Genomic DNA, 20,000 nt, shown 5'->3' on the forward strand with positions numbered 1-20,000 from the left:
AAATGAATAAACTGGTCGAGACCCAGGACAACATGACGAGAGAGAGAGAGAGAGAGAGAGAGAGAGAGAGAGAGAGAGAGAGAGAGAGAGAGAGAGAGAGAGAAAGAAAGAGACAGAGAGAGACAACGAGGGAGAGAAGAGAGAGAGAGAGAGAGAGACAACGAGAGAGAGAGAGAGAAAGAGACAGAGAGAGACAACGAGAGAGAGAGAAGAGAGAGAGAGAGAGAGAGAGAGAGAGAGAGAGAAAGAGAGAGAGAGAGACAACGAGAGAGAGAAGAGAGAAGAGAGAGAGAGAGACAAAGAGAGAGAAAGAGAGAGAAAGAGAGAGACAGAGAGAGACAACGAGAGAGAGAGAAGAGAGAGGGAGAGAGAGACAAAGAGAGAGACAGACAGACAGAGAGAGACAACGAGAGAGAGAAGAGGGAGGGAGGGAGAGAGAGAGAGAGAGAGAGAGAGAGAGAGAGAGAGAGAGAGAGAGCCAGACAAAGAGAGACGGAGAGAGATAACGAGAGACAGACAGGGAGAGAGAGAGAGAGAGAGAGGGGGGGGGGGGGAGATGATGATGATGATGTTTTATTTCCCTATAGGCCATAGGCCCCATGGAAAGGGGGTAATATATACAGTGGCAACTTTTCGTAAAATTTACAGAGGGGGGGGGGGGGGGGAGGGGAGAGAGAGACAGAGAGAGAGAGAGAGACAGAGACAAAGACAGAGAAAGAGGCAGACAGAGAAAAACAGAAACAAAGACAGAGAGACAGAGAGAGGCGGGATTTAAGGGACACAAAGTGAAACACAGAGTCACACGAAGGCTAGGAGGAATAAAGGGCAACAAAAAGGAAGATGCCATTAAAGCATTTTATGGTTTCAGTTTCAGGGAATGGGAGCCCTAGGTGCACTGTAATCGTGACATGTGCGTCCAAAATGATCGCTCGTTAGAAAGCCACGTTTTAAAAACAAAACTTCCAAGTGCACAGAGGGCTTGCATGTTCACAATATTATTATGAAAACAGTTTTTGCTTAACGTCCGAATCCCAAGCCCCTCTTGGGTTTATAGCGATTGTGTGACACTTACGCACACCTCATTTAAGTCGCGGCAACAGACTACACATTGTTTGCGAAATAGCCAACAACACATCCTCTAAACAGCATGCACAAACCGAGTGCGGCCTAAATTGGCTGTAATTCTGAAACGAGACATAAATTATATGGAAAGCAAAACACACGCACATGAAAACTGACACACATGTGTAGTTGATGACACACACAAAACAAGTCGCGTAAGGCGAAAATACAATATTTAGTCAAGTAGCTGTCGAACTCACAGAATGAAACTGAACGCAATGCCATTTTACTCGTAGCATCGTCAGTCCACCGCTCATGGCAAAGGCAGTGAAATTGACAAGAAGAGCGGGGTAGTAGTTGCGCTAAGAAGGATAGCACGCTTTTCTGTACCTCTCTTTGTTTTAACTTTCTGAGCTTGTTTTTAATCCAAACATATCATATCTATATGTTTTTGGAATCAGGAACCGACAAGGAATAAGATGAAAGTGTTTTTAAATTGATTTGGACAATTTAATTTTGATCATAATTTTTATATATTTAATTTTCAGAGCTTGTTTTTAATCCGAATATAACATATTTATATGTTTTTGGAATCAGCAAATGATGGAGAATAAGATAAACGTAAATTTGGATCGTTTTATAAATTTTTAATTTTTTTTACAATTTTCCGATTTTTAATGACCAAAGTCATTAATTAATTTTTAAGCCACCACGCTGAAATGCAATACCGAAATCCGGGCTTCGTCGAAGATTACTTGACCAAAATTTCAACCAATTTGGTTGAAAAATGAGGGCGTGACAGTGCCGCCTCAACTTTCACGAAAAGCCGGATATGACGTCATCAAAGACATTTATCAAACAAGAAGAGCAAACGCTCGATCGAGTCACTTTCGCAGTTCTGAATATTATATGAGGCATCAGATGGACAGGAAGAAATTGCTATTCACAACACAATGAGTCACGTTCACATAAAATTTGAGCCCGGTCACTTTTATAGTTTCCGAGAAAAGCCCAACGTTAAGTTGTGTGTTGCCGAACAGAAAAGGCTAGTTATCTCCCTTGTTTTTCTGATAACGTTCGTAAAAGGCTACAGATGTAAATACTTTGATGTAAAGAATAATCCTACAAAGTTTCAATCACATCCGATGAACTTTGTCAAAGATATAAAATGTCTAATTTTTCCTTTGACGCTGACCTGTGACCTTGAAAAAGGTCAAAGGTCAACGAAACCATCGTTAAAGTGTAGAGGTCATTGGAGGTCACGACTAAACAAAATATGAGCCCGATCGCTTTGATAGTTTCCGAGAAAAGTCCAACGTTAAGGTGGTGTCTACGGACGGCCGGCCGGCCGGCCGGACAGACTAACACTGACCGATTACATAGAGTCACTTTTTCTCAAGTGACTCAAAAAATGAAAAAAACGTTCGGGGATTTCATACCCAGGAACTCTCATGTCAAATTTCATAAAGATCGGTCCAGTAGTTTGGTCTGAATCGCTCTACACGCACACACGCACGCACACACGCACACACATACACCACGACCCTCGTTTCGATTCCCCCTGGATGTTAAAATATTTTGTCAAAACTTGACTAAATATAAAAACAGGTGATTAGTATCCAATTTTCATGATCATCAACAGGACGGCATGATATAGCGAATAACTATGTCGCAATGCAAAGGAGTTTTGCATACCATGAAAACCAATGGTATAAAAAACAACTATCGGTTGCATCCTGTTCGACACACCCTCAAACAAATAAACCAACCGAGGAGGCAGAATAATCATTTGTGACCCTCCACCACGGAATGAGTCGCATGTCACCTTTGCATGATTTTCATATTTTTACATTTTTCTAAAGAGTGTTTAATGCTCTATCTAGTGGTGAAAACCGTTTTAGAAAAGAGCGAACACTTTTTGAGTTATAAGCCTGTGACTAAGGTGACCGTCACACTGTTACCTGACACTCCCCGGACTTATATTAAGCCAGAGACATACATACAGAGATGCGAAGCGAGGGCCGCTCGCGTGAACTCTTAGGCTACGCGGGCCGCGCTCGGTCAGCGTGACCTCGCGCCATCCCGTACTAAGTTGTTGTTCGCTTGCTCTCTGACACCGATTTGAAGTGCTTTTCTGTCATATTTCTTTGGATATATCCAGCTTCAGACGAGAGATATCAGTGTACGGTAAACTTGATTCATATGCTGTAGCTTCAATAGTGTGCACACGAATGCATTTGAGAGGATTGGCTTCTCGAAGTGAGTCAAAAACGGTTCCTTCGGTTCTTGCGGCCATTGTTTCTAAGTCCATTGTGCGTGGAGGCAATGTTTGGGAGCTAATATTTTCTTTTGTGCGAAACTTTGCTTTCCCTTGACTGGCAAATGCATTACTGGTGTATACATTAATCTGTTTGTATAATTTTTGACGCGCTGTAATTAAATTTGATGCTTATAAGTCACACTCAAGTGGTTCTCACACATACACTGGCGTGTGGATAAAAAGTTTTTAAGGAGAAATGAGCGAAATTGCTTACTTTAGGATTCATCTTCTAATCACCAAATAATGCAATAGTCTTCTTCTTGTGACTTTCTGTTTCTCTTCAGTGCAAATAATCAACATTTTGCATGGTTTATTATCTATGATTTTCTATGAAACAGTTATAACTCTTTAAAAACACAACAATTGCCAGCTTGGCGCCAGTCATGGGAGGATTACTTGCCCCTGTCGTAGGCGAAGAGTACGCGAACAATTGCCAGCTTGGCGCTAGTGGGAGGATTACTTGCCCCTGCCGTAGGCGAGGATAACGCAAGCGGGAAGACAGCGCTTCGCATCTCTTCTATCTATGTCCATGACTGGCGCCAAGCTGGCAATTGTTGTGTTTTTAAAGAGTTATAACTGTTTCATAGAAAATCATAGATAATAAAACATGCAAAATGTTGATGATTTGCACTCAAGAGAAACAGAAAATCACAAGAAGAAGACTATTGCATTATTTGGTGATTAGAAGATGAATCCTAAAGTAAGCAATTTCGCTCATTTCTCCTTGAAAACTTTTTATCCACACGCCAGTGTATGTGCGAGAACCACTTGAGTGAGACTTATAAGCATCAAATTTAATTACAGCGCGTCAAAAATTATACAAACAGATTAATGTATACACCAGTAATGCATTTGCCAGTCAAGGGAAAGCAAAGTTTCGCACAAAAGAAAATATTAGCTCCCAAACATTGCCTCCACGCACAATGGACTTAGAAACAATGGCCGCAAGAACCGAAGGAACCGTTTTTGACTCACTTCGGGAAGCCAATCCTCTCAAATGCATTCGTGTGCACACTATTGAAGCTACAGAATATGAATCAAGTTTACTTACCACTGATATCTCTCGTCTGAAGCTGGATATATCCAAAGAAATATGACAGAAAAGCACTTCAAATCGGTGTCAGAGAGCAAGCGAACAACAACTTAGTACGGGATGGCGCGAGGTCACGCTGACCGAGCGCGGCCCGCGTAGCCTAAGAGTTCACGCGAGCGGCCCTCGCTTCGCATCTCTGTATGTATGTCTCTGATTAAGCCAAGCGCAGAACCGCGCGAGGTGACATGCGACTCATTCCGTGGTGGAGGGTCACAATTTGATACTCAAGGCAGTGACAGGCAGTCTAACACATTCATCGTGATACAGCAATATATCTCACCCCATCCGATAAGATAAAACAGAATAAAGGGGGCCTCTGAGCTGAAGACGGAGATGGCAAGACGGTTGTGCAAAAAGAGACCCTCCACGAACATCCACGCGAAGTTGGATGCCACCATGTAGTTGTCCAGCGATTTCAGCATGCGACACAGCCATTGCTGAAATAAAAAACAATCAGGATTTAAACCTGTTGTTTTATGTGTGGACAAACATCCATTGTTTCATGCATGCACACACAAGTAATGACTTAAACATGTATACAACACGTTTGTTTCTGATTAAAAGCAAACGATTTAGGAGGACCCTATAATTAAATTGGAAAAAGTGGTAAATCTGGAGAGAAGAAAAAATCAACAGTCAAATACATACTTTTCACATAAGTTGCATTCAGTGAAAGTTGAGTGCCAACGCTTCGTGCAGCGAGTTTCGTGAAGTAGGCTTTGCGAAGTCGACTTCACCCAATTAATATCAGCTTTACATTGCTTATTATTTAGACTCCCCGGAATACTCACGTTAGGCCAAAACAAAAAAAATAGGTGTGGTTACGGTAACATAGCCAAAAAAAATAGGGTAGGTAGGTAGGCAATCACTTTTTTTTTTTTAAACTTTTTTTTCTAATGTGTACAAATTAAACCTACTTGACAGGGAAATAAGTGTGCGACTCGGGCGCTTTCGCTTTCATTGCGTTTTTTGCACTGGTTTTTTTTGTTTTGTTGTTGTGACAAATGTAATAAAAAGTTATAGGATCGGCCCCTAAAAATAGGGTAGGTCGGGTTACCGTAACCACACCTATTTTTTTTTTAGGCCTTAGTCAAACACGACTGCTGGTAGCAGGTACTCTAAAATGATGAGACAAACACATGTTGCAAGTGCGTTTCGCTGTGGACAACATTAATTCTAGGTAAAAGAAAAGAACATTGCTCGCAGTTTTGCCATGTCACAGACATTCTTCTTCTGACACTTTGGCTTTATGTAATATTGACATTGTCTTATGCATTTAGAAAGCTTACATCCCTTTGTTTGTCAGATTTATAAGGCAAAAGAAGGTTTCTCTGCTCACCACATCCCTGTACGAGCGTTCTCTTTCGCTGATGTAGGGCTCGAATGTGATGATGTGGATGATGAAACGGAAAATGAAAGACAACACCAGATGCTTGTGTATGGAGATGCGATGACACTGCAATGAACTGCAAAAAAGAAAATAATAATGATAATAATAATAATAATAATAAAGGTATTTATAGGGCGCAAATCCTAAAATAGTTCTAAACGCCTTTCAATCTTAAATATAATAATCTTAATACCAGCAACAATACACAACATAAGCGCCTTAAATCAATCTTAAACCCAATAATATTACAAAACAAGTCGCGTAAGGCGAAAATACAACATTTAGTCAAGTAGCTGTCGAACTCACAGAATGAAACTGAACGCAATGCCATTTTTCAGCAAGACCGTATACTCGTAGCATCGTCAGTCCACCGCTCATGGCAAAGGCAGTGAAATTGACAAGAAGAGCGGGGTAGTAGTTGCGCTAAGAAGGATAGCACGCTTTTCTGTACCTCTCTTTGTTTTAACTTTCTGAGCGTGTTTTTAATCCAAACATATCATATCTATATGTTTTTGGAATCAGGAACCGACAAGGAATAAGATGAAAGTGTTTTTAAATTGATTTGGACAATTTAATTTTGATAATAATTTTTATATATTTAATTTTCAGAGCTTGTTTTTAATCCAAATATAACATATTTATATGTTTTTGGAATCAGCAAATGATGGAGAATAAGATAAACGTAAATTTGGATCGTTTTATAATTTTTTTTTATTTTTTATAATTTTCAGATTTTTAATGACCAAAGTCATTAATTAATTTTTAAGCCACCAAGCTGAAATGCAATACCGAAGTCCGGGCTTCGTCGAACATTACTTGACCAAAATTTCAATCAATTTGGTTGAAAAATGAGGGCGTGACAGTGCCGCCTCAACTTTCACGAAAAGCCGGATATGACGTCATCAAAGACATTTATAAAAAAAATGAAAAAAACGTTCGGGGATTTCATACCCAGGAACTCTCATGTCAAATTTCATAAAGATCGGTCCAGTAGTTTAGTCTGAATCGCTCTACACACACACACACAGACAGACACACACACACACGCACATACACCACGACCCTCGTCTCAATTCCCCCCTCTACGTTAAAACATTTAGTCAAAACTTGACTAAATGTAAAAACGAGCAGTACCGTTCAAGTAACCAAAGCAAACATACACGTAGAAAACCCAGCAGTATTGTGTGAAGAAAAGTGCAAAACATGAATTTTGAAAGCAACATTTTGAAGTTGATAACATTGATGGAAAAAGTAATTGCAGTCAATGTTCCTTTCTCCTCCCTTCCTGTACATTGATACTACTCCTGCTAGAAAGACACTAACACATAGTTATACCCCCGAACATCGCACAAACCTGCAGACACGAGCATGCTTACACAATAAGTCACACACGCTCATAAGCAAACTGAGAGAGAGAGAGAGAGAGAGAGAGAGAGAGAGAGAGAGAGAGAGAGAGAGAGAGAGAGAGAGAGAGACAGAGAGAGAGAGACAGAGACAGAGAGACAGAGAGACAGAGAGACAGAGAGAGATAGATGGTTAGAGAGATAGTTAGAGAGAGAGAGACAGAGACAGAGACAGAGAGACATAGATAGTTAGAGAGATAGTTAGAGAGAGAGACAGAGAGACATAGATAGTTAGAGAGATAGTTAGAGAGAGACAGAGACAGAGACAGAGAGACAGAGAGAGATAGATAGTTAGAGAGAGAGAGAGAGAGACGGAGACAGACACGGAGAGAGAGATTGTTAGAGAGAGAGACAGAGATGGTGAGACGGAGACAGACACGGAGTCACATTCTGACCACTATTCCTCACCCTGCCCCCTAATTTTGACGGAATGCACTATAAATAATTACGATATAGCCAATAGAATAATTAGGTAACATGATCCAATTTGATTGGATATTTGAGTCACGTGGTCTCACCTGAAGACGGAGAAGATAATGAGCGAGATGACGAGGAAGACCAAAGAGATGATACTGGCGATGAAGATGATGTTTGTTAACGTTCTGTACAGTTCCACCTGAAACGACACAGAAGTGTAAACAAATCAATGAACATTGAATGATAAACCACGTCATAAAAAGTCACAGTAGATGGGCTAGAAAGGCAGAACAATGTGTAAAACACGAAATGTCATTGTCCCCACACTTGTCTTATTTGGACAAGACGGCATAACAAACACGGATGAAGGAGGTTTTGATTGTATTTTATTGCAAGCCAAATTTTGTGTATACAAATGTAGAATAAATAAAGTAAAGCCAACATTGAACCTTTTTTTGTTAAAGGAACTGGCCTACACATACAAACAAGATCGATAAACATATCCACTGTACAGAATTGAATTATGGAACATTTAGGCAGAAGTGGGCTTTATATTTTACCCTTGTAGAACAGCACTTATTACAATTGATTGTATGTTGTATTGAATATGTTTGTATCCGTCACAACCACTCTATTATCATCTGACTTCTATGCCTTGCATGACAAATTGTAAAATTGCCTGAATAAAACATTTTTGGAGAACAAAAAATGTCATTGTCAATGATTTCGACAAGCTAATGTTGTCACAGTGCTCCTCTGTAATGTGTGTTGCGCTAGCATACAAAGCGAGATAAGTGAAATAGCTCGCTTGATCCATTTCTTCATTGTTTTTTTTAAATGGAAATCGAAAGATAAATATAATCTAACAAACAGAATTAAATAAAGAGAACAAAATCAAACGGCACACATGTAGAAATGAGAACACAGTAACGACTTGATCAAAGTGCAAACCAATATAGCAAATCCAAAAACAAGGAGACTGCCAACGTTCCAAAAAAACATTCATTCGCTTGCGGAAGAAAAAATCAGCCAGATAAGTTTTCGTTATTGTTTGTCTGTGCACTTATAAGACCGTTGGGTCGATATATTTGTGAATGTATTGTTTTGTCAATGACAAACGTCCCAACAACCTACCTTTCTTGTTTTTTTGATTCTCAATATAGCAAAACAAAACAAGCACACTCTCAAATCTCTCTAAAAAAAAAATAATAAAAAAAAAGCGTGAAGAAATCCCATATCCCGGCACAAATCAAATGATCGTGACCTCAGGGTACAAACACATTGAAAACCAATTACATCTAAACCTTTAATGCTTCTCCAGAGACTAAAAAAATCACACCAACGCATTAACTTGAGACTGTGCGTCTCACACAAAGTGCTCCCTTGGTGGAGAGGCAAACTCGTAACTCGTAACTCGCACCCCAGCCGTGTCCTAGCTGACTATTTCTGGTTCAGAATCACCATGCTAATCCCATTTTCGGAAGTACGGATACAACGCCCAGGGCGTGAGGTCTGTTGAAAGGGATGTTGTCTCACCAGTCCTGCAGAATTGCTTTTTGTGTAGAATACACATTTAGTATGGTACACTGTTGCGGAAAAAAATCAAATGATCATGATGCAATGTTGATCGTGTTTTGCTTTTTGGCGTTTGAATTGTACGGCTATTCGTTAGTAAGTGGAGCGAAACTCCACGTTTACACAGTAAGTGCCAGACGCGCCTTGGTATTGAACTGTAATGTCCTCTAATTCGAGTCCATGGCGCAGTATCCATGTTAACTTAATATTTTAAATGCAACTATGTATTTGCAAATGTTTGTGATAGATGTAAGGTACATAGAGCAAGTCGTTTGCCGCAATGATCACTCTGCGGGCAATACAGAGGTCAAGAAAGCGCGCGCGCCTGTGTGTGTGTGGTTGTGTGTGTGTGTGGTTGTGTGTGTTTTGTGTGTGTGTGTGTTTGTGTGTGTGTGCATGCGTGCGTGTGTGTGTGTGTGTGTGTGGGGGGGGGGGGGGTGGGTGCGTGCGTGCGTGCGTGCGTGCATGCGCGCGTGCGCGCGTGTGTGTGTGTGTGTGCGTGCGTGCGTGTGTGTATGTGCGCGCGCGTTAAAATGCAGGTACAATGGAGCACTCTTGTGCCAGATTCAAACCCCTCTCCCCATCCCAAAACACAGGTTCGTCTCTCACTCCTCCCTTTATCTTTCCGTCTACTTCAGTTCAGACGCACAACAGGTGGGAAATAGCACCGACATGTCTTAGACGCTGACGTTCAAACCAAACACGATTATGCAAGAATCAAAGCATGTACGCCAAGGTAGGAGGCACAGGTGGTAGGTAGGCTTGGATACATCTCAGAAAGATTCTCAGGATTACCAACATTTAAAAGTGGGGTACAAGTGCAGTGTGCACTCCTGGAGGTGGTTTAATGTGTGTAACACACAAAAACACACACTCTCTCTCTCTCTCTCTCTCTCTCTGTCTCTCTCTCTCTCTCTCTCTCTCTCTCTCTCTCTCTCTCTCTCTCTCTCTCTCTCTCTCTCTCTCTCTCTCTCTCTCTCTCTCTCTCTCTCTGATTGATTGAATTTATATTTGTAATGTGCGTCTGTCTTTATGTGTTGTATAAAGGACAGGTTGGAAGAATAGGCTTTGCCTAAAACCTTTATCCTTTTGTAATAAAGTTCTGAGTCTGAGTCTGAGTCTGAGTCTCTCTCTCTCTCTCTCTCTCTATGTAAAACGCATAGGAAAGGAAACAAAAGATTTGACCAATTTGAATGATCGTAAAACCAAAATCATATGGAGTTTTAAAACAAATCATATTTTTTTCCCAATTTGGGTGCAACATAAACAGTTCCTTCTTTTTAGATTTATAGCCCTTCCTTCTACCACTTGATGCGACTGCTGTCTGCTGAAGACTTTTTCTAGTCGGGAAAAACGAGAAAAAGAGCTCTAACAATTAACAGCGTCTTTTCAAACAAGATGTCTAAAAAAAATGAAACAACCTGTCTGAAACCTGTTGAGTGCAGCTCCAAACAAAGGCAAAGTCGTCCCCGTAAAAGCAGTTGGGCTCACTTTCTCAGAGGTGGCAAGGCTTTTACATGCGATAAAAATATTCCTCCACTTGGAAACATACCACAACTCAACTTTCTGACTTCAGGGTAAGTGTTGTACATTATGACTTAATTTCACAGATTGCTCTAACTACGTAGTCTACGAGTGTCCATGCATCAAAAAATGGCCACTCGTGGAGTATCCAAGCTGTTGATTCTCAGTATTAGTCCAAGCGGAAGATCGGTCTTATCCAATCGAAAAAAATCCTTGCCAGATCTGAGATGGTGTGTCAAATTGACCACGAAGGAAGGACTGTGTCTTGGGGCAGAACGTTACATCGATTTCTAAACACATTTACCTGAAATATTTCTCCATAGAACAGGCGTTTTTGTGTTAGTGTTCTATTCACGGATTTCGGGTTAGGGTTGGAGTCAGGGTTAGCATATTTGCACTACAAATCTACGCAAACCGTGCTTGTGTGTTTTTGTGATAATCATTGCATTGACCTGATAATTAACAGCGATACGTCCTTCAACACAAATCTCGTCATGACAGGTTGAAATATTCATTATCTGAGTTGTTGAGGGACCTTTTTTCTGTAGGACACTTCCGATATCAATATACTACGAAGATGGGCTGAAGAAATCCCGATAAAATCCTCAAAGGCAAAGACGTGTGTTAAAGTAATCGCATAGACCCTATCTTTCGCTGCAGGCCCTCTATACTTTTGCTTTCAGTCTGTGAAGAAAAATGAATTAAAACAAAACTGCGCAAACTACAACAAGAATAACCTTATGATCTGCCCGACCTCATTGTTATGATAAGCAGTGGGTTTTCTTTGCCAGACAAAAACACTCGCAAAAGCTGGCGTCAAGATAACCCATTAGGCTAGTTACTATTTTCAGGACTGAATTTAAGCCAGTTCTTGTTCAATTATTTCCTTGGGGAAGACAATACTCCGGCTGCATCAGCACACATTATTTGCTGTGCTGCGTTTCTTGGGCATTATTATCAGCTGATCGTCTGTTGAGACTGATACGTATCAGACACGCAAAGCGCAAGGCTGAGCAACAGCTGAATCCAATCGGACTGGTAATGAACGCAGTTGGAGACGCAGACTGCGCAATTACGAAACAAACGTTTTGTCTTGCACTGAGTTTTGTGTATCCCCGAGTACGCAGTACTAGGGTCCAACAGACTTTAATTGTGTGTCTGTCTGTCTGTCTGTCTGTGTGTGTGTGTGTGTCTGTCTGTCTGTCTGTCTGTCTCGACTTAACAGCTTATTGCTGGGAAACTACTGGGCGCAGTTCGTTCAAAAGTTGATACACTAACTTGATAATAGGTCCGATTGATCGTATTAAAACTTCATAATGTTACTAAATGCCCCCAAAACACACACAAGTTCTTGACGGTTGGACGAATTCAATCGGAGCGACAGCCAGCCATTGAGCTGATAGAACAGCCGAACGCGTGCGTCATGAAAAGCATGCGTATCGCATGCGAGACAATTTGCGAGCCAGCCAGCGGGTGGGGATTAATTTGGTCTCGGCAAAGAAACTACAGTGCAGGTTTGGTCTCGGTGAGACTGAAAGAGAGACAGAGAGCACGAGAGAGAGCGACAGGGACACTGTGTCAGTGATTCAAGGTGGTGGCTTGGTGGCCAAAGGGATCCGGGTTCGATTCCCGGCATGGGCGGTCTATTTTTTTTTTAATTCTTGTTTACTATTGTTTATTATGAACGTTTTAATGTTTTATTTTACTCAAATAATTTTTTTAATTGTGTAAAATAAATAATTTTTTTTTTAAATCCACGTGTACAAGACAAAAACTTTCATACTGGGAGAGCGAGCCAGTCTGAAGAGTACTCGGGTCCAGCGCCAGCGTTTTTTATTCACTGCGATCGCTGGTCTAAGCTGGTCGGCCTAAATCCTGAAAGAATTATTTTTGGAAAACGTTCATTAAACCCCCCTCATGTCGTTACGTTACGCTCATGTCATACTGAGTTTCGTTACATCGTCAATTTGAGTAATCTGTCCCTCTTAATTGGCAAATTAAATAGAATATTTCTTTGTCCATCTGTCTGCCTGCCTGCCTGTCTTTCTGTCTGCCTTTTTGTCTGTCTGTCTGTCTATCGTTCCGTCTGTCTATCTGTCTGTCTGCCTGTCTGTCTATCTATCTGTCTGTCTAGCTGTTCCTGTGTCTGTTTGCCTGCCTGCCTGCCTGTCTACATACCTTTCTGTCTGTCTTTCTCTCAGTGTGTCTGTCTGTCTGATTGTCTGTCTGTCTGTGTCTCTCCATCTCTCTTTATGTTACGTTGCTGCTGCTCTTATGGTTGCTGCTGCTATTGCTGGTTGGCTTAGCAAAGACGTTCCTCCCAAAACGCCTTTCAACACCAAAGTACACCTGTTCAGCTTCGTAAAACCACCAATCAGATTTCCCGTGAAGCCTGGACAAATTACACGTACATTATTTTCTTCAATAATAAACTGTGACCAAGCCCTGTTCACTCACTTCCATCCATTCGGTTTCATAACATCATCGAATTTCGCACGTCGTGCGAATCACAGCGCGCGAAGAACTGTCTAGAAAAACAAACGTCTGGCACAAATGCGCTACACGTGTGCTCAAAACCTAGTATCTCTTTTCCCCCATCAACACTATTTGATTACAGGTAACAGTGTGAGGGTCACTTTAGTCACAGGCTTATAACTCAAACAGTTAGCTCTTTTTTAAAACGGTTTTCACCACTGGATAGAGCATAAAAAACACCTTTAGGAAAATGTAACAATATGAAAATCATGCAAAGGTGACATGCGACTCATTCCGTGGTGGAGGGTCACATATATGCTGATGATACTGTAATTCTTGCAGAAACCCCAAATGCGATGCAAAAAGCTCTTGATGTTTTGCGATGTTTGGGGCCTTAATATACATGTTGACAAAACAAAAGTGTTGATTTTTTCCCGAGGTAAAGCGCAAAATTTACCCAGTTTTGTGTTATGTGGAAATGAAGTGGGTGTCGTATGGGATTATGTTTATCTTGGTATATTGTTTAATTATAATAATAAATTTCAGAAAGCACAACAAAGACACTGTATTTTGGCAAATAGGGCAATGTTTGCACTATTGAGAAAGTGTCGTAAGTTGAATTTACCACTGGATATGCAGCTAGAGTTATTTGAAAAGTGTGTATGTCCAATATTATTATATGGCTGTGAGGTTTGGGGACATAAAAAGCTTGACTTAGTATCAAAATTTCAGTTGCGCTATTTAAAAATGATTTTAAGAGTGAATAAGTCTACCCCATCGTGTATGGTTTTTGGAGAGTTAGGACAGTATCCAATTAAATTAGAAGCCCAGTGTAGATTATTGGTGTATTGGTATCGGTTGATGCTTGATCTGAAAAATGGTACTTCAAAGATTTCTTGTCTGATGTTAAAGTTATATTTGAATTTATTTCAGAGTTCACATATAAAGCTGCCTTGGCTGTTTTATGTTTTTTCATTATTAAACCAGTTAGGGTTTTCAGATTTGTGGTTTGTCCAGCCGTTTACAGTAAATGTCTTCAAGAGCCTTGTAAAACAAAGACTGCGAGACCAATATTTGCAATGCTGGAAAAGTGAATCTGCCAACAATAGCATTTGTTATAATTATTGTTTGTATAAGAATGAGTTTTGCTTAGAAAATTATTTGATGTGTTTGACTGGGTCCCTGAGAGAAAAATTATTAAAATTTAGGTTAAGTAATCATAAGTTACCTATTCACCAGGAACGTTTTTTGAATATCCCTAGGGACGAAAGAGTGTGTAAGCTGTGTGGAAGTGGTGAGATAGGAGATGAATTCCACTTTTTGTTTAATTGTCAATATGAGAGTGTCGTGAAAGAACAAAAGAAGTATATTGGAAATTATTTTCAACATCATGCAAATGTTATAAAATATAATGCTTTAATGAATGTAAAATCAAAAATTAAGTTGGTTAAGTTGGCTAAGTTTGTTAGTGTTATTATGAGTTATTTTCGCTAGATGATTTACGTGTTTCGTTGTGTTTTGTTGTGGTTCTGACTCTGTTGGTTTTGTCTGTTTGGATTTTTGTTTAGTTTGTTTTATTCTCTTAATTTTGTGAGGTAGAGCTCTAGTTGATGAAGATGTGGTTTCTTTTTGTTAGTGTGTTATGTTTTTCTTTTGGTGTTTAATTAAATACACTGTTTGCTGTGCCTGCGTGCACTCTCATTGTGCGTGTGACTTAATTGTGTATTTCTGTTTGCTTAAATGCCCTATGGGCCTAAAGCCGAAATAAAACCTTGAAACCTTGGGACTCAGATTTTCCGCGCGTCGCTTCATTGCAATGCAAACGGCGTTGTCTATGTGGCAGAACAGACCGGAAATGACCGCATATTGCCCAAACGATTTCGCGCAGGTGCAAACGCAAGCTCTGCGAGAGCAACAATACAGATCGGATTTACATCGAGATGAGATGCTAAAAAAACTTACTTTTGGTTTCTTAAAAATCGTACTTCCATTGTGGAAAGCGTGGTGGCGTAGTTTGGGTTAAAAATCGTAGTAAATTACGCCCAAATCGTAAGGGTAGGCAGGTCTGCCGGTTCCTAACATATCACAATGATATAAACAATGGAAGATAATGAAACAAAACGAGTTCAAAAAGCGGCCCAGAGAAAACGTGCAAAAAAAAGAAAGAAGTCAACAAAACCAACCAACACACAAACAAACACAGCACACACAAAACCTCAAAAGAAACACAAACAAACAAACAACTTGAAATGACGAAAGTGTAGCTTTAGACCTTAAGGTCGCGCGAACTTGAATAAACTATATCCTCGTGCTAAAATGATTTTTATCAAACAACATCTTCGAACAAAAAATGTAGTTTGTGCTCTACCTTTCCCAATACGCTCTGTTTCTGACCCATAATTCTTAGAATATGTACAGCTAGCAGCTGCTAATATAGCTTCCTATCCCAAAACGATCTTCTGCTCTACCTATCAAAATACACTCGGGTTGTGACTGTCAATCGCTCAAACATGCATATTTTTTTTGGACCTGGGTTAAACCAAAATCACTCTCTGAAGGCCTGTGTCAGGATGAGAGTGCAGAATGATCTAGAATGACGCAAGCATACGAGTTGTCCCCGGTTATGTTTTCTTTTCTTCTTCTTCTTCTTTTCATTCTGATCAATAATAACGAGAAAAGAACGAGAAATCCATGAATGTTGTAATCTCATTTAAAAGTCTTGAGCTCATTCGTCATAAGTTCGACGACGCGAAAATCATTAATAACTTTAAAATAAAAATTCAAGCAAAGTGTAATGTCTTTTCGAGATTGGATATTAAACTCAGACAGATCTGCCTATTTAAACAAGATTGAACTTGGCGGCTTTTCAGAAAGCCTTCGTTTTTACATTTAGTCAAGTTTTGACTAAATGTTTTAACATAGAGGGGGAGGGTCGTGGTGGATGTGTGTGTGTGTGTGTGTGTGTGTGTGTGTGTGTGTGTGTGTGTGTGTGTGTGTGTGTGTGTGTGTGTGTGTGTCTGTGTCTGTGCGTGTGTGTGTGTAGAGCGATTCAGACTAAACTACTGGACCGATCTTTATGAAATTTTACATGAGAGTTCCTGGGAATGATATCCCCGGACGTTTTTTTCTTTTTTTCGATAAATGTCTTTGATGACGTCATATCCGGCTTTTTGTAAAAGTTGAGGCGGCACTGTCACACCCTCATTTTTCAATCAAATTGATTGACATTTTGGCCAAGCAATCTTCGACGAAGGCCGGACTTTGGTATTGCATTTCAACTTGGTGGCTTAAAAACTAATGAATGACTTTGGTCATTAAAAATCTGATAAAACGATCCAAATTTACGTTAATCTTATTCTTCATCATTTCCTGATTCCAAAAACATATAAATATGTTATATTTGGATTAAAAACAAGCTCTGAAAATTAAATATATAAAAATTATGATCAAAATTAAATTTCCGAAATCGATTTAAAAACAATTTCATCTTATTCCTTGTCAGTTCCTGATTCCAAAAACATATAGATATGATATGTTTGGATTAAAAACACGCTCAGAAAGTTAAAACGAAGAGAGGTACAGAAAATAGCGTGCTATGCAGCACAGCGAAACCACTACCGCGCTGAACAGGCTCGTCAGTTTCACCCCGTTATGCACAAGCGGCGGACTACGGTCATTGAAAAAAATGCAGTGCGTTCAGTTTCATTCTGTGAGTTCGACAGCTTGACTAAATGTAGTAATTTGGCCTTACGCGACTTGTTTTTTTTTTATAACATTCCCAGTATTTATGAGTTCAATAAAAAAAAAAGTCGTGTGAAGCGATATTAACGCATTCAGTCAATCTGTCAGCCTAAGCATCAACACTAAACTAAAAAGACTTTAATGAAACTGAACGCTGACTGACTGAAACCCGCTGACCAAGACAGCGCTATCTCGGTATTATGTACACGTGGAAAGTCATCTGAAGAAACAAAATTGTTGTTTTTAAGCACAAAATCATTTCGAATCTGACCTACCTATATATTGTTGAATTAAAAAATAAATAAAGAATGCAATAAAACTACTTAAGTGTCTGTTATTGCAATTTCGCTTTCATGCAACATTTTGATTCAAAAACGTACGCGCGCGCGCACGCACGCACGCACTTTTTGGCCAATAATAAGATGCCATAAACGGACTCCTTCTCAATTTTGAAGAACGTGTTCTAATTTTGTAGAAAAAAACCCACACACACAAATGATATGGCATCAACAGACACCAGTTACAGGTTTATGAAAGTCTAATAATCTTGTAGATAAGCCATTAATATGATATCTTCAAAAGACTAGTTTTCCATGTTATGTTTATGAAAGTCCCAAATTTGAGGGAAAAAAAAGTCCCCCAAAAACAAGAACACAAACAAGTGCTGACAGACGAGTAGTGTTCGGAGACTTTGAAGGCAGTAAGTCTCAGAGACCAAAACATCGACGCACCAACAACAGATTGTCCATTTTCTTTGAAACCATCTGGGATCCAGCCCCTGAACCCAATTACCCCGGGCCGAAAACACCGCCATGGATAAAAAGATCAGATCCTCTGGAGCTCTCACTCTGACTTGGGAATCAAAAACCTTTTGAACTACATCTGTCCTTCTGAGCTTTAGTGGTACCTCCAAGATGGTTTGTGAGTTCTTTTTACCCGATTACTAAATTCCTCCTCTGAACAGAAAACCGCAAGGTGATTGATTTTTGGTACGTGGCGGAATGGCCTTTAGCCACGTGAAAGCCTGGTAAGAACTGAGGTGGTTAGCCAAAGCGTTTACACTGGAAGGGTTGTACTTTTAAACACAAAACGGTGGCTAAGGCCAAAAAAAAAAATTGTCTGTTTAGGGTAACCCGACCGACCCTATCGATTTGGCGCCGACCCAAAAACTTTTTTTTGATTTCAAAAAAAAAAAGAAAAAAAAAAGAGGTAAAAATGCTAAAAAGAGACATTTGGCGTTTCTTTCTCTCCCTTTCTCTCTGTTTTATTTATACGTTAGTTTTGAAACATGTATTCATCAAATATAAGAAGTGAATGTTCAACCAACATAGCATTTACACACACAACCAAAAAAAACAAAAAAAAAAAAAAAAAAACCTTTACCTACCTACCGACCCTACTTTTTTTGGTCATGTTACCCTAAACAGACAATTTTTTTTTTTGCCTAAACTGTTGGAGTATTTGAGCCCGACAAGAAAGCGAGGAACCGAAGGAATAAAACCCCTGCTCCCTGCACCATTTTAAATGTCATCTATAATATTTTCTGGACCTACGCTAATTACATATTTCTACGCCAAGCATATTGACAATGACAATGACAATGACTGTTTTAACTATTTAACGAGGGTAATAGAATACGCAGTGATTTGCTTTTTTAAGCCTGGCCCTCGCGTAAAGAGGGACTAACATAACATATCAAGCAAGTGAGACAGAGCGGTAGTAGCAAGATAAACGAAACAAAAAGAACTAGGAATAACTGAAATGAAGAATCGACTTTCATTCCCTTGAGAGGACGATTTACGGTCGTACATTTGTTCATTTTCAATGTTTGTTATTCCCTCAGGAGCCAGGTTAGTGGTTCCGCATTACTCGCACTTACTTTGTTTGTTTGTTTGTTTGCTTAACGCCCAGCCGACCACGAAGGGCCATATCAGGGCGGTGCTGCTTTGACATATAACGTGCGCCACACACAAGACAGAAGTCGCAGCACAGGCTTCATGTCTCTCCCAGTCACATTATTCTGACACCGGACCAACCAGTCCTAGCACTAACCCCATAATGCCAGACGCCAGGCGGAGCAGCCACTAGATTGCCAATTTTAAAGTCTTAGGTATGACCCGGCCGGGGTTCGAACCCACGACCTCCCGATCACGGGGCGGACGCCTTACCACTAGGCCAACCGTGCCGGTTACTCGCACTTACTGTTGTTGTCTATATTTAGAGGGATGCTTACCATTTGCACTCTGAAACGACCCGACCCTTAAGAAAACTTTAAGGAAAAATAAATCCTTTTTTTATATTTATCTTCCTGCAGTTTGGGTCAACACGGTCTCAATACTCGTGGACCCCTGGCCCATCAAATAGGCTATACACGAATTCGCCTACGATCGCAATCTGGACACATGAATATGATACATCGACCTCGTAGTCGTAGTTCGTTCTTTGTGTATAACGCAACTTCTCTAATTTTGACCTGTTACTTTCCATGAATTCGCCAGGTGAGGCTGAGGAAACCCCGAAGACTGGCACTGACGTTAATAGTAATGACCATGCTATACCAAGCGGGAATTTCAATTAGGTCGTGGTCATATTTTGTGCTTACTTAACTGGACAAAAATCAATGTGATTTTACACACCTGCGCTTCGAAGGACTAATGAAGTGACGAAACGTTACTTGTGGGGTTGTTGTCCTTTCTGTCCAGTAAAAGTAAAAGTTATTCAGGACAGACAAAAAAACACCAACATTCTGAGCGTGTTTCTAAACATAACATATTTATATGTTTTTGGAATCCGAAAATGATAAAGAATAAGATGAAATCATGTTTAGATTGATTACTATAATTTCAAATTTGATTAGAATTTTCAGATTTTTAATGACCCAACTCATTACTTAATTCTTTAGCTTTCAAGCTGAAATCCAATCCCATAGTCCGGGCTTCGTCAAAGATTGCTTGACCAAAATGTCAATCAAAAATGGGGGTTCGACAGTGCAGCCTCAAC

General features: G+C 40.0%; 1 protein-coding gene across 1 annotated transcript in view; it reads right to left on the reverse strand.

Moving 5' to 3' along the window:
* The window catches only part of LOC138982599 (corticotropin-releasing factor receptor 1-like), a gene marked incomplete at its 5' end in the record, with an annotated part of 84,914 nt that overhangs the window by 26,516 nt on the left and 38,398 nt on the right, over window positions 1–20,000 (reverse strand). Inside the window, 3 exon segments of the mRNA XM_070355924.1 lie at window positions 4,756–4,912; window positions 5,815–5,941; window positions 7,787–7,884. Of these exon segments, the coding sequence (XP_070212025.1) occupies window positions 4,756–4,912; window positions 5,815–5,941; window positions 7,787–7,884 (382 nt within the window).

Source organism: Littorina saxatilis, linkage group LG12, assembly GCF_037325665.1.
Source record: "Littorina saxatilis isolate snail1 linkage group LG12, US_GU_Lsax_2.0, whole genome shotgun sequence".
Classification (NCBI taxonomy): domain Eukaryota; kingdom Metazoa; phylum Mollusca; class Gastropoda; order Littorinimorpha; family Littorinidae; genus Littorina; species Littorina saxatilis.